Genomic DNA, 23,954 nt, shown 5'->3' with positions numbered 1-23,954 from the left:
TAACTTAAGCCGGGAAGTAGTTAATCAAAAGTATCGAGGAAGTAATTAATTGAAAGTTTCATAGTTAAACGATGACCACATTCGTTGGCGGAACAATTTCTTTTTTTTTTCTCGAACGAACTTTTGTAAGTATATATAATGTAACAGTACGACATTCAAGATAGAATTTCGCTTGTATTCTCATAAGAAAAATCTCGGTGATGAAAAGATTCCTACCCTGGATAGATCATAATGCACCACATTTTCGATGTGCCACGTGTTATCTGAATCAGTGTCAATAGAAGAAACGCGGTATTGTAATTAAAATATACATGTGTGGAATGCATGTGGATCGTTGCATCGGCGTTTACGTGAAAGAGAAGCGGGGAGATAGAATATTAGAAAGGAGGGATCGAAGTAGAAGAAGAGGAAACGCGTGAGGAAGGGCGACTGCATTGTGACAACGATTACATTCAGATAAATTTCTCGGGCTTTCTCGACTTCACATCCGACCTATCGGTTCGTTAGTGACTTTACCGATAGTGCGCGTTCTTTTTACGGTGATTGGTATCAGAAAAAGTTCCCTGTGAAAAACATGATTTGACGAAGAAAGGGTAGCATGCGGCGGGACCACGTGAAGCAGCAATGGAGAACACTGCGACTGCCTCGCAATATCCACTCCGTTTTTTGGGCATTTTGTCTTCTCATAGCATTAGGACTGTATCCGGTGCTAGCCGATATTATCTTGCAAGACATGGGTAAATGTGCTACAATTCTTTTTAAGTCACAATATGACCATCTTAACAATCAGTTTAACTTTGTGTCCTAACGAATACTTATACGATTTAGAACAGTAAAACGACAGGCCAAAATGAATACGCTATTTCAAAGCAGATTTTATGATCGTATGTCGTATTTCATAATTTGTAATAATATCTATATCGAACAAACCTGAATGAGCATGTATATCTAAAAAGAAATAATTCTTTAAAATATAAGATTCCAGTTATATAGGTTAAATGATCACCGTGTGATATGTACAAGTACACAAGTTGAAATAATCATTCTGTGAACTATGTAATAGCAAGTCCATTTGCTAGTGAATGTCTTTTTAAGTGATCTCTATTGCATTAATTGAGCCCACTGTTCGTAGCATGCAAAACTGTGTGTTCCACTCTGGAAAAGAGGACTTGTTAATGAAACTGGTTTAAACGCGATGAGTTATGTCTTTCGAGATCAGGGGTTATTGGGTTTCTAGGGGTTATTGGGTTGTTCATCGTGCCGTCATCGTACGATTATGCTTATTTCCTTGTAAAATCATAAGTTTCGGCTAAAACAGGTTCATTACTAGTTAAGAAATTACATATGCTATACATATGCTATCGCTATATCTATCTATGAAATGTGTCTACGTGAAATTTTATTGCGATGCAAGTATGTTTTCGACGATATTCTGATCGTTAAAAACTTTAACATTGAAGAAAGTGTACGTAAATTTTATTTATAGAAACATTTTCAAAATATCTTTTTTATGAAAACATGTCTAGAATTGTGTATGCAAGAACTTTGTTAAATAAGAAATTCTAGAAAAATCATACTTTTGACGTTATTCAGGCGTATGTTAGTAATCATTTAAAGTGAACGCGAATCAAGGTATTTCACAATTTCAGAAAAGAATATCGTAGACCTGATGGATGGTACAGGAATACACCAAGAGCCCGTTGGAGTGATCGTAACCGAAAATCGTTGCCACAGAAATGATACAATAGCATATGACATTACGGAAAGCGCGCTATTGACGATCAATACGAACACTTTGTTTCCGACTGGTATACCGCGTGATTTTTCCATTTTAGTCGTCGCCAAGCCAAAAATCGGTTAGTACTTTCTGTAATTGATGTACATTTATCCTGATCGTACTTTTACCGATCATAGATTATAATCACATAGATAAGATAATAACCGATACAATTTAACGATCACAAAATTAGGATCCTCGGCTGCCACGTTGTTTGCGATCTACAGCGACAGTGGTGAGGAACAGTTGGTGCTATCATTGGGCAATGATGTCACTCTTTACTACAGTACAACTCCGGATGATGAGGATAAACCAATTTCGTTTGGTATTGATATATCCGATGGAAAATGGCACCGTCTAGGAATCAGCGTCAAAGGCGATACTGTCACGCTAATTCTCGATTGTACTCAACAAGTTTCCAAAGAATTAAGTAGAAATCTTGACGAAACGATTAGCGTCAGCGGCATCATAATTATCGGCCAACAGATCGTCGATGGTAACATGTATATGGTCAGTGAAGAATATTCAAATTAATCGCGCTTGAATATAAGAGTTTAATTCTGCACGAAATCTAAGACGAAATTCAGTTTAACGGTTTGTTCGTTTATTTCGAATCACTTATAGGGTGGTCTGGAAATGTTGAAGATTGCACCGATACCAGATGCAGCTTACGAAATTTGCACGATTTTCGCGCCAAATTGTAGAAGTCAATCGAGACAAAGTGATCATTCGAATATGCGGAATTATGATCCCGTCGTGCGTACAACCTCATCTACTTATTACGAGGGTACAAATATTGGCGACAGTCAGACAGTCCCAAGTTCTAGTTATCCGGTTAAACCCTTCTCAACCGCTGGATCGTATTATGAAACAAATTACGACAATCTGCACCTGCCTCGAAGTTATGGCAAAACATCTGAGAGATCTGAACCAAATGTTTCGTATAATGAGCAGGATGAAAATCTTGTAAAAGGAACGGAGGATGATTATGAGAACGGGAGTGAAGAAGGGAACGAGGATACCGAAGACAGCGACAACTACAAGTTACTTTATAGGCCAATAAATGTAACATATGCAGCGAGACCAACTGTGGAGACGTTCCTTCATAATCAAAGTGCCGTGAGTTAATCGTTATAATAATAGACGATGAAATGTGTTTTTCATTTGCTTAAAACCATAACATATTGAACTTAAGAAAAATATTGAGTAAAGGAATATAAATAATGCTTTTTCATTTATTAAATAAATGTTTATGTAGGTTTTCAACAACATCGATTCAGTCGAAGCAGATCGCTATCAAACGACAACGCCAGAAATTTCTAAAACTTCCGACAATTTATTTAGAGAAGTTCAAGGAGGTTTGAAATATTCGGAATCGTTGGAAGGATCGTATTACAATCCAACTTATTATAGTAGTAGGGGTTCGCCTGGGCCACGGGGATTTCCGGGGCCTCCAGGAGTGCCCGGGCCACCTGGTAAAAAAGGAGAACCAGGAAGGGATGGGTTAGCAGGTTTGCAAGGTACGGCTGGCCCACCGGGAAACGTGTTCATAATTCCAGCACTTAACCAGCAAGGAAACGAGAAAGGACCGGATACTCAAGCGGAGACTCTGAGACAAATGCTTTCACAGCATATGTTGGCTATGAGAGGTGCCGAAGGTCCTATGGGTCTTACAGGTATTGCTGGACCCGAAGGACCACCTGGACCTCAAGGTCAGAAGGGAGAACCTGGAGAAGTTGGCGAACCTGGACCTCGTGGCGAAAGAGGTCAGTTTTATAAATTCTTTTCTGTATACAGTCCCGAAGTTCCATCAATTTGTTAAGTTGGATATTTAAATGTTACAACAGGATAATTTGGACAAAACAAACATTGGAACATTTAATAAATTCATACAGGTATTCCTGGAAATACTGGCAGGGAGGGTAGACGAGGTCGACCTGGGAGAGACGGAGAAAGAGGTTTAAGTGGACCACCAGGAATGAAAGGAGAACAGGGTGTGCCTGGACTGCCTGGATTACCAGGAGATAAAGGTGAACGAGGATTTGTAGGTGCCACCGGTGAACAAGGTTTACCAGGTCACGAAGGAATGCAGGGTGATGATGGTCCTCCAGGTTTACCAGGCTTACCTGGTGAAATGGTGAATAACGAAAATATTATACAACAATATACTTGTATTCATATAGAAAAAGAAGATTGTACTTTTGAAATTACTTTAGGGACCCAGAGGATTCATAGGCCCACGAGGTTTCCCTGGATTACCAGGGAATCCAGGTATTCCTGGAAGCGAAGGTCCACCAGGAGCAAAAGGCAATACTGGTCCACCGGGCCCTCCAGGTGTGCCAGGTTCTCCGGGTCCAATTGGACCTGTAGGACCACCAGGACCTCAAGGTCTTTTGGGTCCAACTGGTTTAGTGGTAAATTACTTAGATACAATTTTTTTAAAAGTATTTGCTTTTTGTTAAATCTTCTACGAAGTTATTGTAACAATTTTATCAGGGACCACAAGGGAAGCCTGGAATTCCTGGTCTGTCGGGAGCAGATGGATCTCCTGGTCATCCGGGAAATCCAGGTGTTCCTGGAATGAAAGGTGAACAAGGGCCTCAAGGACCGCAAGGTCCAATAGGCTTCCCGGGAGTCCGTGGCATGAAAGGCGACGAAGGCAAACGTGGATCGCCTGGTGAACGCGGAGAAAAGGGAGAGAGAGGTCCAGAAGGAGAGAAAGGTGACATTGGCGCGAAGGGAGAACCTGGATTATCAGGTCCACAAGGAATTCCTGGATTGGAAGGTTTAGAAGGACCAAAGGGTTTCGAAGGACCACGTGGTGAAACCGGTTTAGTTGGACTACCTGGTGAAAAAGGTAAAACTGGTCCTCCAGGTTTTGTTGGATATCCTGGAAATGTTGGTGAAAAAGGTGATAAAGGTCAGCCAGGAAGAGAAGGCCCTAGTGGAGATAAAGGAGAAAGGGTAAAAAGAGCATGTCAAGTAAAATTTAATACAATGAAATTTATCATTTCGTTATTTTAGGGTAACAATGGCGCGTCAGGAGAACGTGGTGAACCAGGACCTAGGGTACGTAAGGAAATACATAATAACATTAGCGATGATATTGTCACATATATCGATACATAAAAAAATTAATAAAATATCTTTTACAAAGGGATTTAGAGGTGCTCGTGGAAGAAGAGGTGCCGAAGGATTGCCAGGACCGAAAGGTGATACTGGACAGCCAGGCCCTCCGGGACTACAAGGAGAATCTGGTACGCCAGGAGTCGAGGGACCTCGTGGGTTTGTGGGGTCTCCTGGGCAAGCTGGTCTCAATGGCAAAGATGGAATTCCTGGACCTTCTGGAGAACGTGGACCAGTGGGTGATTCTGGGCCGCCAGGTCCACCAGGTGCGCCTGGTGTTATCGGTCCGCAAGGTCCAGCTGGTGAACCTGGACAACCAGGAGAACCTGGAAGTCCAGGAACCCCAGGAGCTCCCGGAGATTCAGGTTCCCCAGGGGAGCAAGGCAAAGAAGGACCACAAGGGCCACCTGGTTTACAAGGAAAAGAAGGTTCACCAGGTCCTGGTGGTCTACCAGGATTTCCTGGTGAACGGGGAGCAAATGGTTTACCGGTTTGTATTTGTCTGTCTTTCTAATAATATAATAACTAAAGTTTCCAAGATAACGTGTTTTCATTAATTGAACCCTTCTCTATAAAACAGGGAATGCCAGGTGCAAAAGGAGATATAGGACCACCTGGGCTTCAAGGTCCATCAGGCGATAAAGGTGCTCAAGGAGAATCTGGGAAAGATGGCGAATCTGGACCTCAAGGAAAGCAAGGACCTAAAGGACCACCTGGTCCAGTCGGATTGAAAGGCGACAGGGTAATAATAACATACAAGTATACAAATAAATTACTAAAATGATAATAAAGCGATACCGAAATTATGAATCATATTAAATAATACATATTCTCAGGGTGAGCCTGGACCAGTCGGTCCTACGGGGCGAGATGGTTTACCAGGGCAACGTGGTTTGCCAGGAGCTCCTGGTCCTGTTGGAGTGCCAGGAGAGGATGGAGACAAAGGAGATATTGGACCACCTGGTGAAAAAGGGTTTAAAGGATCTCAAGCGGAAACAGTAAGCATAATGTAATTGTAATCATACGACAGCATAATAGCAAAATCTAAATTATGATTTCCTTTTCACAGGGACCTCCAGGAGCACCTGGCGCACAAGGACTTCGAGGTGAACCTGGTGCTATCGGCTTACCAGGAGAAAAGGGACCACCTGGAGAAATTGGGAGGCGAGGACCAAAAGGCGAAGATGGTCCCGTTGGTGCATCAGGTCCTCCTGGTCCCGTAGGACCACAAGGATTGCCTGGCCCATCAGGATTAAAAGGAGAAGTGGGGGATACTGGCATAGTTGGTCCTGTAGGACCGGCAGGAAATCCAGGTGAACAAGGTCCAAGGGGCCCTAAAGGGTCTGAAGGTTCACAAGGTCCTCCGGGAGTAGAAGGTCGTCAAGGAGCAAAAGGAGAATCTGGAGCGGTAGGACTTCCAGGTCTAATAGGTCCAGAAGGAAAACAAGTAAGGAATGATACTATAATTATTTCAATAAAAATTTATGGAAACAAATTTTACGTTATTATAATTTAACGAAACGTGTATCGTAGGGCGAAAGAGGCCCTCCAGGACCAAAGGGAGAAGAAGGTAAGAGTGGACCTCCAGGACCGCCTGGAAATCGTGGTATAAATGGTCCAGAAGGACCAAAAGGTAATGCAGGACCACCTGGCTTTCCTGGACCTCCAGGAGAACCAGGTTTAGTCGGCCCAAAAGGGGAAGCTGGTAAGAATGGTGAAGATGGAAAACCAGGAGATCCTGGCGCACCAGGAGAGATTGGACCCCCAGGAAAGGAAGGATTACCTGGCCCTGCTGGAAAACAAGTATACAGTATTATAGTCTTGACAATGATTAATTTTAAAGACTTGTTTTGAACAAATAACAGTGTTGAATTAATAATGAAAATTAATTTATCATTTAGGGATCCGAAGGTCCAGCGGGAGTGCAAGGTAGTCCAGGTTTACCTGGTGAAAAAGGAGACATGGGGCCGCCTGGGGCGCAGGGACCTCCAGGTTCCACAGGATCTCAGGGTCTTCCAGGGCCATCAGGTTTGCCAGGTGTCAGAGGATTGCCAGGACTTGCTGGAGAAAATGGTCCACCAGGAATGTCAGGAGCTGTTGGTGCTCCAGGAAAAGTTGGACCGGTTGGACCAAAAGGTCCAAAGGGTGATAGAGGTAAACGAGGAATCAAAGGGCATCGAGGTGAATTGGGACACGTTGGAGTCAAAGGAGAACAGGGTGAGAAGGGAGAACAAGGACCACGAGGTTCTCTAGGACTCGAAGGACCCAAGGGTAACCAAGGGCCACCAGGTTTATTGGGTTTCAAAGGAAACGATGGACCTCCAGGACTTCCAGGAATAGAAGGAGCAATAGGACCCAAAGGTAATGCTGGAAATGATGGACCAAAAGGCGAACTCGGCCCCCCGGGACCTCCAGGTCCTCCTGGACCACCTGCAGAGCAACCTATGATTCCTCCGGAGTTGTTATTCACGAGAGAACAAATTCTTCGAAGGAAACGCGATATTTCGACAAACACGTAAGACCTTTTAGGCCTTGTATGTTTGATTTTCATATCTGTAAATGTACTACTTTGATGATGATACTATTATTTGCAGCGCGGAAGACGAGAAAGAGAAAGATTCAGAAACGTTGGACAAGGATGATCAAATCGAAGAGGAACTTGGCCCAAAATTCTTGGACATGTATAGTTCTATATACGCTATGAGACAAGAATTGGATCGAATACGCAAACCGATTGGGAGCAGAGAAAATCCTGTAAGGACTTGCAAGGATTTATTTTACGGCCATCCTCATTTTCACGATGGTCAGTAATTCTATTTCCTTTGTTTGGAGATTACTGATTTTGCCAGTTATTTGAGAACTTATGAAATAACGGTTATCAAAACAGGTTGGTACTGGATCGATCCAAATTTAGGAATGGCTGACGACTCTGTATATGTCTATTGTAATATGACGAATATGGGCGAAACTTGCGTATACCCTGATATTCACACGAGTCAAATGCCCAATATACCATGGAGGAAAGAAAATAATAAAACGGATTGGTACTCGAATTTGCGCGGAGGATTTAAAGTGAGTTTACATTCATCTAACGAAATACATGTCTATAAGAAATAAGAAATCCTGTATGATATATTGAAATATAAAAATCTCTTATCCATCGTATGTTATGTTATAGATTACATACGAAGCTATTGGGGTAGTGCAATTAAATTTTCTGCGTTTATTGAGTCAAGAAGCTTATCAAAATTTCACTTATACCTGCATTAATAGCGTTGCTTGGTACAATGTTTTGAATTTTAATTATAATTCATCTTTACGACTGCTTGGTGCTAACGAGGATGAATTTTCATATACCGGTATCAAGCCACAGATCGTTACGGACAATTGTAAAATGCGTAAAAGCAAAGGAGATACAGTGTTCTTGATTTACAGTAAAAAGCTTCAACAGTTACCATTGGTGGACTTTTACCCAGTCGATTATGGATTGCCGCATCAAGCGTTCGGTTTTACAGTTGGACCCATTTGTTTCAAATAAATCAAATTATCAAATCTCTATTGGCAAGACTGAAGTATAATTGTAAATTATTCGATAATTATTTTCTATCATTTTTTCCTTGACACTGTAATAACAATCAGCAGATAATAATTTATTAATCATCTAAATTTCTCTTACTAAGACGTACAATAATGAGAACTATTATATTTTTTCATGTACTTATATCAATTATCGTTATCTTCTCGGATTTAAACGTTCGAAAGAATAAAAAAGTGCCATTCAGAACTTAAGTAGAATGTAAAAGGTGCAATACAAAGTATTAACACTGTTATTTATATATATATGTATATTATTAATATTGTAACCACTGCCATAAGTATGTGATCTACATTAATTCTGTGCGATATACGCCGAATTTTCACATGTTTATAAATAAAATGCAATAATACATAATTGCTTTCACTTTATAACGTTATTCCCGCTTTGAAATATAATTTTAATTGATTCTAAATACGTACAAATCTCAGTCGAATTTAATTCTTCATACTTATATACAATTTTTACCAGTTTTTATCTTAAACCCTGGTCTTGTTATTATCTAAATGGAGTGTTTTTTCGTATTGCGCAATTAAATGTATTAGATATAATTAGTAAAATAATTTTTATGAATATAAATAGAAATAAAAATTGTAAATTATGAGTAATATGAAAAAAGCTTCAAACATATCGGTTCCGTGGTGTAGCGGTTATCACATCTGCTTTACACGCAGAAGGTCGCCGGTTCGATCCCGGTCGGAACCATTTATTTTTACTATTTTTTTATACCAATTTCCATTTCCCTTTTAATTGCTTATCTAATAATTTGATAAACGACCACAATCGATCATAAAACAAGTAGCTATCTATCTTTTTTATACATATTTTCTTCTAAACCAGCACGAAATAATAATATCAGAATGCGACTCTATCACTGACTACGAGGATGACATATAAAATTGTCAAGAATACGGAGATATAGACATCAAGAAAGACAGATTGATTGATAAGATTCATAGCGGCTCGACAACAGATAGAACGTGGTTAAAAATGACGTCCTTAAGTCACACGGTGTTTCCATTGAGTCCCCATGCATCATTTGCTCGGAACGAGTAGAGAGTGAATTAACTTGTCAGTCGAGGCTTACCACGAACAGAACTCCGTAGGAGTTGGCTGGATAGTTACGCGAACCATATCGATTCGCATCTGGGAAGGGCTGAAGAAAGTGAGAAGTGATTCAGGCCAGAAGGGATCGAAGGAATTCGCGAGAATGGCGCTATATGCGTGGGCGAACCGTGAGAAAGGGCAGGTGGTATCTTGTCGTAGTGGTCGGCGGTTCACACTTCCAGCTCGTTCTCTTCTCGCGACAAGAAAACCAAAGTGACGGTGCAGGGCCGCTTTTATCGCGACCTTCTTCGCGTAGTATCGGATTCAACTTCGAAGAATTCAGCTCGCTGCGCGTCGCAAATCAGTGATGGCACTTCTTCAAATACATTCGTACCAGCTTCTACTATTGAATATTTGGACCATCTATGAAATATTTTAACGCATCTTGGCAAAGAGTGTATTCCCGATCGAGTAAGGCGAGCAGAGAAGTAGTTGCATAATTAATCGATCCATTAGAGGGAAAGATTCTGAAATATTTGTATTTTAATTCAACGAGTAAAAATGTCTGTTCATTCAAAACATAAATAAGGTCGTCAATTGGTAATCGATGTTTACAGAAAAAATAAAGCACGTAAATACGTTTAATGAAACTCGTGGCGTGCAGAGGGTAACTACTACGAGGGTGGATGGAAGCCGAGTTCTTTTGAAACGTAGCCGTCCCTGTTCCAGAGCGCTCGTCCAAGAAATGGTATGAGGGATAAAAGGTTTCCTTGTTTAACAAAATATCGTCTCCGAACCATTAGCCCGACCGTTACCACTTCAACGCGATTTTCTGCTCCTGCCACGTCGAGGAGGTGCTTCAGAATCCTACGGATCCTTCGACCTATCAAGTGCAGACCGCTTACTTTGCCCCGACAGAATCGCATCGTCGCGCGACGCGTTGAAAATTAAGTTCCCTTTTTCTTCCTTTTTTTTTCTGATTCCTCTGTTATCGCGATTATTCAATTTTATTGTATCTCACTCGGCAAAAATATTCGTTCGTTTAAGCAGAAAAATAATTCTTCTCTTTGAGATTATCAAGTTCAAATCAATGTTCTAAAAATAATCTTTTTCAGTTATTTATCAAATGGACTATCAAGCACGAAAGATAATATAATCTGTTAGAAGGTCGAAAAATGTGTTCACAGACTTGGAATACATCGTGAAACTACGATATTTTAGCAATGAAATGCTTCATGAAGAATTAAAAACTTTTGACACTAGTAGCGAAACTTTATCTCCACTTGCTTTAATTTACAGTACAAATCGTTTCCAATTCTGTTCTCGATAATTCGGATGTTAATTTTTCTTGTTATTCGCGCGTACTGTTACTATCTTTGATATTTTAGAAATGTTCAGAGACATAAAGTAGCCCAATTATGCAAATTAACGATCAGTAGATATAGCTATATAATACATGCAGGAGAAATGACGATCATTGATTTTCAAGCAATAATGAATAAAATATTCAACGATGGCGATGGTTATTACGACCATCTCTCGTAACGCTGCCCGTACCGTGCGAAGCATACAGGTGTCTTTCACTAACGTTTCACCGCTGTCACTTTCCTGAAAACTGTATGAACCGGAACTCTAGCTCGATGGAAATTTATTCACGGCTCATTGTTAGAATGTTCAAGCTAACTTAACGCGATTTTGAATTTCCATTCGTATGAACTATTCGAATCTCAAGTAGTACAATTGGCAGCATCGTTAAAAATCAATAACGCGACCAAGAGAAAAAATCTTCCCTCGTAAACTTTCGTAAATTTCAAGATTACCTTTGAACATTTGATCAACAAAAGATAAAGCCCAGACATCGTAACTACTATAAGGCAGATTTTAAAAGTTCTGGTGTGATAGTTAATCTAAAAAAAGATAAAGATCCTGGTTAAGAATTTAGAGGATTTGCAGAGGATTGTAATATGGAATAACGAGAACTTGCTGTTGCAACCCGTCAAATATATTTAAATTAAATAAATTAATAAATGTAAATAATGTCGAGAGACGCTCGTACAAACGTATTCGCTAAGACAGTGTATAATTGCTCTCTGATAACTCGTAGATACTCGGTATATACTGGTCCGCTCGCGATCGCGTCCGTTTATTTATTTTGGTCGGGGGAGAGTCGGAAAATTCAAATTCGTCTTTGTTGCACGTAGCGGTGAAATTGTTTTACCCGGAGTTTTTTTTTATTATTACATCATGTAAGTCCTAACGATATTGATACTCCGAAGCAAAACAGCAACACGATTTGATTTGTTCTGTAGCTCGTGTGCCCCTACAAGGATAAGCATTTTAAACGATAAAAATTTTGTCGACTACCGGTAATCATTATCGATGACAGGAATTTTATTTCGATTACGAATAGCTACTCGGTAACAAAAATAGAATTCGCGCCATGGAGAATGGTCACTGACGAGCAAGCAAAATTTCGCGCATTTATATTGATTCTTGATAAACAAAATTAAATGTCCGTCATTGGTAATGATTGTTTGAGATTTATCGATAACTGAGTTTAAATAAAAAAATTCATTTTCGCTCGATGAGTTTCTTCACAGCACGTCCAGGCAGTACCTGTGTTACTTTGTATCTCTGAGAGATAGCAAATGTCACACCCATCATGCCATTAAATACCGGGGAAGTTATGGAAAAGCGAGAAACGAGGTACATGGAAATATGTTCTTGAATCGCCGCGAACCATTTCATCCCCTCGTGCTCCACGATCGCATCCCCCGTCAGATACACCTTACTCGTGACACCAAGTCGTCGAAGAAGCCGGGGGTGGGAGGACAACGACAACGAGTCGAAGCTGATGGAGTTTCCTCGCGGCCACACGGGCCTCCGCCGATCCTCCGCTTCGAACAGAGTTTGCGATTACGGGGGAAAACGCACGACGAGTTGACTTTCGTGCTCCGGCGGCGGAGCTTACCCTCCGTCAAGGGGTTGCGACCTTCCGTGCTCGTACAACCATCGTGAGCTTCGTACGATACGCCCCGCCTGTCGACCAATCGTCTGCGACTCCTGGCTACCCCCGATCGCGCGATTTCTCGATTGGCCGTGTACCGACGCGAACCCGATCAAAGGCGACGCGTCCTGGCCAGCTCACCCACATCCGGCCACCCCTGTAGCCGCGAACAGAGGCCAGGAACCGCGAGCCATAGATCACGCGTATACGTCGCGCATCTACGGCGCCGTTAGTCATCGGCGACGAAGAACCCGTCCGGTTCCATTTCACGCGCGTTTCGTTAGCTCCGGCCGCTTTGACTCCGCTCCGATCTCGCTGTTCGGTTTTACGCTTCGAGCTCCGATCAGAACGCTCATCGGCTTCGCGAGCACGGAGAACCGTTGACAGGCAACGTGGACAAGCAAGAGGTTCCAGTGATTATTATTTGGCACGGTGGTTGGTAAACTGGTTTTCGTTGATTACTGGTTTCATAGGGATGATCGGTTCGAAGATCGAGCAATTAATTATTTTAGCCTGTTGATTGGGAGCTTTGGTACGAGTTTACCGTGTGGTTTGGAAAGAAGTGTAGAAATTTCCGGCCGTATCGTAGTTTTCCAATCGAGTGAAAGAAAGAGTTTGACGAGACGCATTCGTTTCTTAGTCGACATTTTATATGCATACGATTTTCTGTTCCGTTCGCTTTCCTCTTTCGTTAAATGTTCGCTTTTTCGTTGGATATCTCGAGCGAAGAACGATCGTTGTATTAGTAATCTTATTTGTTTCCCTTAGCTTTAGTTCTTAACGTAGAACTGCAGTGACGGATTGATCGAACGTCATCGACGTTTCTTTTCTTTTCTCAAAATTGAATCGCTAAAAGTGCGCGATACATGTTACTAAATATTTATGGTAAAATCGAGGATCGAATAGCGCAGAAGTACTTCATTTAAACGGTAAATCAAGAAACTGCACCGGTTCCATGAAATATGTACGTATCTTGTTTAATTTTGGAAGAAAATGGCTACCGTCACTTGTTTGGGAATCTTAAGAGACGATGAAACGTTATCGAAGATTCGACTGTAAATTTCCACCACGTATTTAAGCCAGATCTGTATCGTCGATCAACTTTTAAGATTGGAGCAACGTGGAAATCCGCGATTCGCCAGTAAAAATCAGACGGATTATCTCGCAGGTAAGGAATGACTATTGATCATACTTTCCAAAATATCGCGTTGAGTGCGAAATTTTCTAGTGGACAAATAAGTAACTGTTGATAAAAATAAGACTTTGTCGATGAAAATATCAACAATGTGACAATATTACAATATTAATTATTCTACGATGTTCAAATTATGTTCCCAAATTCTTTCAATCCGGTACCACTGCTACTTCTTCGAACAGCAGCTACTTGGAAACTCGGTGTGATTTGCATGACACAATAGGACAATTGAGATTCGTGAAACAATTGCGACGACCGAGGGTTAAACTTGGATCAAACGACTTGAGTTTTCTTGAGAAGTTGAAAGAATTAGTTTATTGGACGACGTGTTAAAGAAATTGCAACTGGTCAGAATCGCGAAGAAAACAGTAAAGGTCAAATTTTGCGACAAAAAGTATCGCTGAAATTTTCATTACAGGCTCGGATAAAAGAAGTCGTAAAAAGCGACTCTTACTATTTTCTTCGCGATTCCGAACAATTCCAATTTCTTACAAAATTTTGTTACACCTCATCTAGTAAACTGATGCCTTTGTCTTCTTAAAAGGATCCAACTGGTTTGCTTCAATTGTGAAAAGTTACTCTGATGTAAATGGTGTCCGAATATTAACTGTATCAATGATAAAATAAAATCGGTTTCCTTCAGAACAACGATAAATACGATAGTAATACGATAGTAACAGCGCTTGAAAGTTATTCAACGAGAATATACTAAATTTGCATTTTGTCAATGAATATTTTACGACCTATCCACCTATCAATTTTCGCCTCTCCTCTTCGTTCTTTCATAAAAATTTGACCTGTTTATTAGTTATCCTAGAATTCGTTAATCGTCCTTTATGCTATTTTGTAACGTAAGAAAACCTCAATAACTTCAATTCTTTACCAAAAGAGTACGTTCCTACTGAGGGACTACCACATATTGTACACTTAATAATCTCTTCTATTCAGTTCCTTACGGAAGGTTCAGCTTCTTACCGCTTATACCTAACTTTATAGTTAGTTATTTATAGTTAACTAACAATTATACTATAGCTTACTAAATATTTTCTCCATTTTCCCGTTTCTTCTAATGTCTACGTTATATCTACGCCCTCCACATCGATTACTCCCTCGTAACACTTTGGAGGCGACGATAAAACGACTGGAACTTTAGAGAATTCGCGCATTTTTCGTCGGCAGTTCACAGAGCGATTAGCCGTGGCATGTGCCGCTGTCCGACAGTTCGTCGATTACCCTGCGTAAACGCACCTGTAAACCCGGTTTTCCGTCGCTGAGCCGTGTAATTGCCCGTCCTCGGCTCGCCTCTGTCGCCTATAATAGCTGCTGTTGCGCCAGATCCACGCATATGCTAAAAACGCTTTCGCAAATGTGAAACCCTGTGTGGCGCCGAGGGCACGATGTTTTTTTGATCGGCGATATCTCGAAAACCGTCGTGTCCATCCAGCAAAACTGCAACGTATTTCCATTCGCGTCGCTTACTTTGACGCTTTTATATTTATACCATAACCATAAGTATTACAAGTTCACCATACGCGTCATAACTGGTTTCATACTCGGTCGTTCATCGTGTTCTCTTCCTTTCATGTAGCTTTGTAACTAGCGTTATTTTATTTGGAATCGTCGCCATTCGTTCGATCGATTCCGAACAAAGTTCAATGCGATTCGAGTTGGCGAGGCGTTAAGTCCCCGATGGCTTGATATCATCCGTAATTCGCCAGATATATTTTAAGAGAATGTGCAAAATGATCGTCAACGAGGTAGTTTTGGAAGGAACATATCGGACATCGTTCGCAAGCGAAACATCTTCTCTTTTGTTTGATTCTTCCAGGAGATAGCGAACGACCTACGACGATGATCATATGCGATGTATGCATATAGCGATATCGTTACAGAAACTTTTAATTACCGACGCGTGACTATCGTCCCATACGAGATCGAACTCGTTGTTCGTATAAATGTTAAGCAATACGCGCTCCAGATACGAGAAGAATTGCAATAAAATAGGGAGCAGGGAACAGACGCGCACCAGTTGTCGAGCCGGTATCACGAAAACCAGAAAAGTATCTGTTACGTGAAATCACGGGTCTCCTGGAACCACTACACGTTGTAGTACAAGCGTCGCATGTACAACCGAATCACGCAATCACTGTCAATCGTGTGAAGCGGGGCACGTGCACGACCGAAACTAATCCTACGCGTTTGCCGTTAAACGAATTTAACAGTCGGATCCGACCTCCCGTTGGCTCTTTCCAACGATCGTTTGCCGATGAAACGCGCGTTATCTAAAAATATCGCTTCGTGGAAATAGATCAGACGGATCAAACGATCCAGGTATCCACGTTATACCACACTTGTACGGTCTTATGACTATCATAGTGAAAAACAATTACGTTGCAACATCGAAGCGACATACAAAAATATATCGCGTTGCGACAACACGATAAGAAAAATTTCGTAATAATTGCGCGGATCATAGATTATGGTAGCGTAAAAGAAGAAAAAATAGCGGTAATTGGATCTTCAACCAGCAATTGTATCGCTAATGTCGCTTCTAACGCGCGCAGGATATCGTTGCGTGCCGAAAGAATACACGACATACAATCTATCGACGACTGACGAAATTGTTTAAATAGGCAAATGAGGCGACGTAACACGAGCCACGCTATCATTACGATTGCGATGCATCGATTAATTATTCAGAGGCTTCTAATTGCAGTCGACCCTTTCGGACAACAAAAGTCACGTCAGGGGTGGCATAGGCTAACGACACTGTTTACGCGGAACTCCTTAAAAATTGACGACAACCTCGACAGGGTGGAAGAAAAATGTTTCGCTACGCCGACGAGCTTCTACAATTAAACGCTCGTTCGGAATACCGGAACACCGCGGGAACCGTTGATATCGTCTTTTCATTTTAAAAAGATCACAGATTCTAACACGCCACGGCTCAGGGGAGAAGGATATCGACGATTTCGCAGATACAAGCGGAAGGTCCAGGTGGAAGTTACTCAGCAAGGTGTGACAGGCCGCGTGCTGATTCGAAAAGAATATTTAACGCCACGTGCTTTTTTTCTCAATGAACCCCAGACCTTCCACCATGCTTGGACAATGAAAGATATCGACATGATTATCTGAACGAAATGACTGGAAGGGTCATTAAAAGTCTTCGCCTTAATAACAATAACAATTTGGAATTCAAAATTAGAATCGTGTCTTAACAATGAAAACAGATACTAATTGGCTATATTAACAAACGTTAGAAAACATGTTCAATTGATTGTAGGAGCTTCGCTACTCAAAAATAACGCGGAGTACATACACATACGTATCGTGGAACAACTTTAAATGAAATGTAACGTAACACAGCTGCAAGTTAAACAGATGACTCGCTGCATAACTTTAAGCGCATAGCTGTAAGCGCAAAACTGGTCGAAAAGTCATTTTCGTTAACTTCTTTCTAATAAATAGCCGATAAAGATCGACGTCTACGTATAAATTCTACGTAGAATCGAGAACAAAGATTTACACGATAGAAATTGTAACAAAATTATACTCGAAATTGGTAAAACTTGTATCAACGGAGAAAAGAAGAGAAAAACAGCAGATAAAGGGGAAAATGTTATATCTTGAGCAGGAAAAATCATACTTCAGATTCAAATTTGATGAAACGCGATGCGAGAGAACGGTGTCCTCTGTTCGCGATCGATCCATCAGCATTTTTTATGCGAAAGGACGCATATGACGTGACGAGGAAAAAAATTTGCATAGGAGCTTGTCGAATTTTCAACCGACCGCAACGAACTTTCGTCGCCTTGCACCAGGCAGAACTATCGAAAAGTCATCGAGCTGACATTAACCCAGGTCGCAGCGCAACTGTGACGAGCTTATCAAAGTTCCAGTGATCGATGGGTTTGCATTAAATTGCTTCTAAAAATAACCCATCCTCCTTCTCATTGCCTCCAACTTTCAATTGTTTCGATCGTCCTAGGCCTCATCTTGTCTTTTCTAACTTATTTCCTGTCGAAGGGTACCGACTTGTGTATTAGATAAAAATACATTCGCCAGAAACTAGCGAGATATCTTGGAAAATTATAATTTCGTAGTCGTAACCATAGCCTTTCTCCTTCAGAGGAATAATATTAATTTAATTAACGTTCTAACGATTAACGATTTAACAACATGATTTTCAGATATTGTCGTTGATGTAGCATACAAAGTTGTCTTAAGATTCGTTATTGATCAACTCATTAATTAAGGGCCAACGTTGCCCTTACGCAACATTTCATTCGCGATATCTTTTGTCGGTCGATGTATGCGATTCGGTTCTGCCTTTTGTTATTCATCAAAGTTGTCGAAATTTTTGGCGTACCCTCTCTGTCCCCCTTCTTTTTTTTCAAAGCGCGTAATTTTCCACGGTTACTTAGCTTCCCCTACCCTGACGAGGAATGACAAAGTTTGACTTTCCGTAGGAGTACCAGATTGCTCGTGTCCAAGCAATGGTCGACATATGTTACCTGCGTGCGTAAACGCGATGGGTGTTCGTGCAAGCAAGGGTTAAATAATCCGCCCACGTGTAACAGCACACCGGCGAACCGATAGTTCCACTACGATATTCGAATTTTCGGTCGCGTGACAAATTCCATTGCGAAAGCTTTAAAACGTTTTAAAATATCTGGCCGTAGGCGGCTGAGTATCCAAAATCTACTCTCACACGTTTGTCGGCAATACTTACGAGTTAAAGTACGTCGATTCAGAAACTCTGCTAGTCGGTGACATAGCGGAAGAAATCACGACGATCATCGATAACTCCGTTTCGCCAATTTACGAGAAAAGTCGGCAAACGAAGCATAGTGAACCGGCTACCATTTAAAATAAATATTGGTTCGTGTGTCGTGCAACTATAAAACGCTTCCGTCATGTGCGTCGCGAAAGTAGTCATCAGGCGATAAAAATATTATGGCAAGTTAACGCTCGCATGCGACGGCCAGCGTTCCTCCTGCCTGTCTGTGGCCACACTATTAAGAAGTCAGGCCACTGTACTGGCAGCAGATCTCTTTGAGGGTTGATGGCGGCAACGATAATGACGGTGTCGGTGAAACTGGTCTTCGGGACGAAGGGTGCGGCGAACCATGGCATCATCCACCAGGACTCTCTCAGTGGTTTACCATCGACGAGCCTGAGCGATGCTCCACGTCACCGATGCATTATTGAGCCTGGGAACCCTACAGGTGGCCGGGCGTCCTGTTAGAACGAGAAAGACCGTGGCAGAGCCGGGCCGAGGCCCTCGACAAAGAGGGAATTCTCGCCGGCGAAAGGGACATGGAGAACGAAGAGGTGGAGAACAGCCGTGAGCAACGCCGGGAAAGGGGTTGCAAAAGTCAACGGAAGCGTTAGGGATATTTTAGCTCGACGTCGGACTTTCCCTCCGACTTTCTGACTTTTGTACCTTTCCTTTTCTTCATCGCGCAAGCGATTTTCTTCCTTAAGAGTCATTATCAAAGCTCGGACGTTTGCGTGCGTTTGCGGGTAATCTATGATCGCTGGTCGAAAGAATAAGAAACATCGTGTAATTGGTAGGACGAGACGTTATCTCGGTGTAATATCGGTGAACTTGAGAAGTGGATAAGTCGCGAGCATTGAGAGAATCGAGCGACGTTCAACCATCGTTCAACATTTCATTACGTGCTGCAATATGCAAGGAGCCGTGACTATATCTTCCTTCTTTGAACGAGACATCGCGGCGAGAGCGGCGATGATCGCAACGAAAATCGAATTGCAACGCTATCGTTGTTATTGACGATAAGAACCAAGGAACATCGTTGAATCTTAGGAAACAAATTTATAATCGAATAACGAGAAACAAAAGTGTAATTCGCGATATCGGTTTCGAAGAACGTCGAACAGTTTAAAATCTGGCGACCTAATTGCATTTTCACGACTAAGTTTCAGGAAAGCATGGAAGACAGTAGCCGCGGTGAGAGTTTGTGCAAAGTTTGCGGCGACAAAGCATCCGGCAAGCATTACGGAGTACCGAGTTGCGACGGATGCCGTGGCTTCTTTAAGCGGTCGATCCGCAGGTATGCGAGGTAATTAACTTGCTATGGTTTTCGATGTAACCGTGTCGCTAGGAAATCTCGTGCAAATCTTCGATTTAAACGTCCTATCGATATTACCGATAGCAACGATTAACAAACACGAGGCGTATGCTAATATTTATTTCGCTATTAACTGTTGGTTTTAACTTAACGAAATCTAGTTGTGCAATTAAGTTCTAATAATATTCAATTCCATCGTGCAGAAACCTGGATTACGTCTGCAAGGAGAACGGTCGCTGTATCGTGGACGTTTCTCGTCGTAATCAGTGCCAGGCATGTCGGTTTACCAAGTGCCTTCAGGTCAACATGAAACGAGATGGTACGCTTCGTTTCTACGGTGATTACGTTTTTATTCTTTACTTGTAACAAATTCGATTCGACGACGCTCTCTCATAAGACTTTCTTCGTACAAAATGAGCTGCAAATGTCAGACTGTCAGGCGCGCCGAGAACTCGAATAGTTTTTCGTTCGTGTGCAAACGTAAGGCATAATTTAATCTCAAAGAATCACCTCTTTTTCTAATCACGAGTTTTACGTTCGGTTTCAAAACGTATCCGCTATCTTCGATACTCGTTCTAAAAGCGTCGTTGAAATACATCACGCGTCGAACAAGAAGAAACTTACTGGAAAGTTGGCTTCGCCTTAACACGTCCCCGAGATTCGACGTCGACACGTTCGTCAAAAGGTTTGCGGATGACAGGCGCCGATACGTTCCCCGCTACTGCAGCCGCGTACCCGCGCGAATGCACGAACATTCGTAGCCAACATCCAGAATATTACAATGCATGGTGACGTTCCGTTCGTCAACAAAGAAATAGGGAAGTTGCTCGAAGGGCTGACAAGTGGAGAGAGAGAGAGAGAGAGGAAAAAAAAGGGTGCTCGCACCCACATGAAATTCTATATTCGTGCTTGCTCACGCCAGAATCCGGAAAGTTAGCCATGCCGCGAGCAGTGTCACGAGCAGCCTGACGTTCACAGGTTTTGTAAACACTTCTAGCCCGACCCGATAATCCAAACACTTGATTGCGCGGGGATATCAATTAGCGAAGGAGGGCAGGAAAGGTACCATTAGTGGTCTCCACTCTCATGGTTTTGATTATATCCTTGCCGATGTTATAAAAAAAAGCATGAAATCGATCGCAGGGTGAAGCGGGATTTTGCTTTCGTATAGCAACATATGTGGGTAAGGGATGTTTGATTTTAAACGGGGGATAATTCGTCGGGGTAGTTTATAATTCTGTTTCGTGCCAGATAAGAATTTAATATGCGCGTTAAATTAGTAGAATTTAATCGTGAAGTTTACGGTATATATTTCGTACGTGTGTACTCGAAATACTTGACGTCTTAAAAATCAATTTATGCCTACTATTTGATATTAAAAAATACATTATTATTATTAGGATTGTTTCGACGTCAATAGAGTAAATTGTTTGTCTGGCCACAAATGCATAACTGAATATGAAATACTAAGGAATTATGATATTCACAGCGGTGCAGCACGAAAGAGCTCCACGAAATACGTCGTCCCTGGTCGCAGCCGCGAGAAGAGGTCCGTCGGTATTATATCCTGGAATCCCACACGTTTACCACGCAGCGAGCAACCCTTACCATCCTCTTCTGTATCCTGCGCTATTTCCCTTCAAGCCGACAATGTCGGCTTTTACACCATCGGTCGGTAAGCGAAACAATCTACTCCTTTATAAATTGATTCTCAATTATTTTATCTTTAACGTTCCATATAAAAACGTATGGGAAATAATTTCGCGTTGTACAAACAGTTACTACGATACTTTTCTTATTTGTAGCACATTTTTTGCCACGTTCACCGACAGAACCGTTAACAATGAACACAGGTAAAGAGGACGAGGTGACGAGTTCCGAGGAGGCTGGACCGATCGAAACGAGAATCGAACCAAAGGGTAAGAATTTTCTCGTAGAAATTTCGCTTGTTTATCGAAATACGATTGTTTGTTGAAACGATGAATATTTATGAATTTTGCAGAGGAACTCGCAAGCGCTCGATTAGCACCGTCTGTTACGAACTCCGTAGCAACAGAATATATATCTAGCTTCTCTATTTTACCCACGGAGAACATCTACGAATTTGCGGCGAAATTACTCTTCTTTGCTGTCAGATGGGCGAGAAGCATCCATTCGTTCTTACAAGTAATCCGCGTGCTCACGCGTTATCTTTGTATAAATGTAAAGACGAATTATCATCGTGTTAATAAAGATCTTTTGGCGCTTCTTTCAAGCTGCCCTACAGGGATCAAACTATCCTACTGGAAGAATCATGGAGCGAGCTTTTCGTGTTGACCGCCGCGCAATGGAACTTTCCAGTCGAAGAATCCACTTTGGTACCGAACGATTTATCATCCGAAAGAAAAGAAACGCTCGTCGACGAAGTAAGGAAGTTGCGAGAGTTATTGGCAAAATGTGCTCTCCTCAGGGTCGATCATTCGGAATACGCCTGCTTGAAGGCCATAGTTCTCTTCAAAGGAGGTAAAAGAACTTTGCACAAATGTTAAAATTAATCGTATAAAGGTTAACTAGAGAAATAGTGCGATAAGAATGTGAGCGTTTATTTAGAATCGCGAGGACTGTGTGAACCAGGACGAATAACAGCGTTACAAGAACAAACGGTAGCTGTATTCTGCGAGAGGGATGCACGGAGGGTTGGACGACTTTTGCTGCTGTTACCGCCTGCACGCGCGCTTTGTCGATCGATCTTGCAAGAATTGTTGTTCAAGCCGACGGTAGGGGATGTCAGCGTGGAACGATTATTGGGCGACATGGTCAGTGCTCTCAGGCCGACATAACGCCAATTCGACTCGGTCGGTACGATACTCTTGGAGCAAGTCACCAATTTATATCGACAATTGCTTCAAAGACAAGTGCAACTATTTTCGAAGAACGATCGTTTCCAATGATCGTGAGATTTCGGCGTTTCATTGTTCGCTGTTTCTTTTCAAATTACAAGGAAACGAGGAGTAATAGTACCGATGCATCGACAGTTTACACGTCGATAAAGAAGGTTTTTCATAGAAATCGAAAGTCGGCGGAATAATTCGAAAAGTATTAAACGTTTACGTAAAATCTAGTCAATTCTTTCCTATGCGTATTGTAAATTACAATGTGACACTGTTAAGTCTAACAGCGACCTGTACATATACGTATTAGAAATAAGTGTTCTATAATACATTAGCGAAGTGAAACGTTGCTCTTTTATTACAAAATTGTATTTTTTTTTCTCCTTCTTTTTTCTTTTTTCATCTTTATCGATAAAATTAAAAATATCCCGTTCGTTAATCGTAAGATGCATTTCCTGAACCATTTTCGATATATACAGGTAGATTGGTGAACTTGTCAAAGATTGCGGGAAGACGTGGGACAAAAAAAAAAAAAGAAAAATAAGGCGGAGTTCATTCACGAACGAAGAAAGTTTGTGAAATCGAAAGACATTGAGAGATTGTAGGCGACGCGATTGTTCGGTTTATTTCAGCAAAACCCTCAGAATTTTTGAAACGTTTATTTCCACATCACAACAATAAAATTCGTTTACAGAGTGTATGGGCATTCGCGACGTTAAATAAAAGTTACTCTTATGGATGATCATCGGGAAGATTGGCATCAAAGAAAAAAAAGAGACACTAACGCACACCGTAATTTTTTTTTTTTTTTTATTAACTAGAATAATTTATTTTTTTCATTGTAGAAAAAGGAGAATGTATCTTAACTCGTGGACTGCATTGTACTCATATATATATATATATATATATATATATATACACATATATATACAATTACATACAATCCTCAATTAAATGTTACACATAAATTCATTATAGATTGATTTCTTATTATTTTTTCGTCCTTGTGTGGCTTGCGTGTGTGTTTGTGTATGTAAAAAATATTCAACCCGAAAGCGACAATTGTCACTTTTCTCCCATTTTCTTTTCCTGTTGTTTCATTGGCCGGAAATACGTACGACGATAAAAAAAAAATCTCCCTCCGTTATCTCGTTAGATGTAGCTTGTAGAGTGGAAAAAAGTAGCTCCGAGTGCTATTAGTTCCTTCGTTTTCTCTTTTTTTTTTTTTTTCAGTTCTTTTGC

The 23,954-nt window shown here is 41.3% G+C and overlaps 3 protein-coding genes and 1 non-coding gene across 4 annotated transcripts in view; 3 read left to right on the top strand and 1 right to left on the bottom strand.

Moving 5' to 3' along the window:
* The window catches only part of LOC139995838 (chromobox protein homolog 5), a 193,930-nt gene that overhangs the window by 9,740 nt on the left and 160,236 nt on the right, over nucleotides 1–23,954 (bottom strand). The gene's annotated exons all lie outside the window — the stretch shown is intronic.
* On the top strand, nucleotides 170–8,855 carry LOC139995524 (uncharacterized). The gene is made up of 18 exons (XM_072019103.1): nucleotides 170–737; nucleotides 1,650–1,856; nucleotides 1,971–2,287; nucleotides 2,402–2,896; nucleotides 3,036–3,543; nucleotides 3,673–3,914; nucleotides 3,994–4,191; nucleotides 4,274–4,741; nucleotides 4,802–4,846; nucleotides 4,935–5,393; nucleotides 5,484–5,645; nucleotides 5,740–5,901; nucleotides 5,973–6,350; nucleotides 6,437–6,706; nucleotides 6,805–7,418; nucleotides 7,498–7,706; nucleotides 7,791–7,975; nucleotides 8,082–8,855. Exons 1-18 carry the CDS (start codon nucleotides 599–601, stop codon nucleotides 8,439–8,441), a joined length of 5,418 nt encoding a protein of 1,805 aa, XP_071875204.1. The 5' UTR covers nucleotides 170–598; the 3' UTR covers nucleotides 8,442–8,855.
* Nucleotides 9,131–9,203, top strand: Trnav-uac (transfer RNA valine (anticodon UAC)). Its single transcript has one exon. It is a non-coding gene; the product is annotated as a tRNA-Val (tRNA).
* Nucleotides 13,509–23,043, top strand: LOC139995835 (nuclear receptor subfamily 2 group E member 1). The gene is made up of 8 exons (XM_072019695.1): nucleotides 13,509–13,720; nucleotides 19,691–19,833; nucleotides 20,046–20,161; nucleotides 21,332–21,517; nucleotides 21,648–21,761; nucleotides 21,845–22,008; nucleotides 22,098–22,344; nucleotides 22,432–23,043. The coding sequence occupies exons 2-8, from the start codon at nucleotides 19,703–19,705 to the stop codon at nucleotides 22,659–22,661; spliced, it is 1,188 nt and encodes a 395-aa protein (XP_071875796.1). The 5' UTR covers nucleotides 13,509–13,720; nucleotides 19,691–19,702; the 3' UTR covers nucleotides 22,662–23,043.

Source organism: Bombus fervidus, chromosome 16, assembly GCF_041682495.2.
Source record: "Bombus fervidus isolate BK054 chromosome 16, iyBomFerv1, whole genome shotgun sequence".
NCBI lineage: Eukaryota > Metazoa > Arthropoda > Insecta > Hymenoptera > Apidae > Bombus > Bombus fervidus.
The sequence above is the reverse complement of the archived record's forward strand: the minus strand, read 5'-3'. Positions and strand labels throughout refer to the sequence as shown.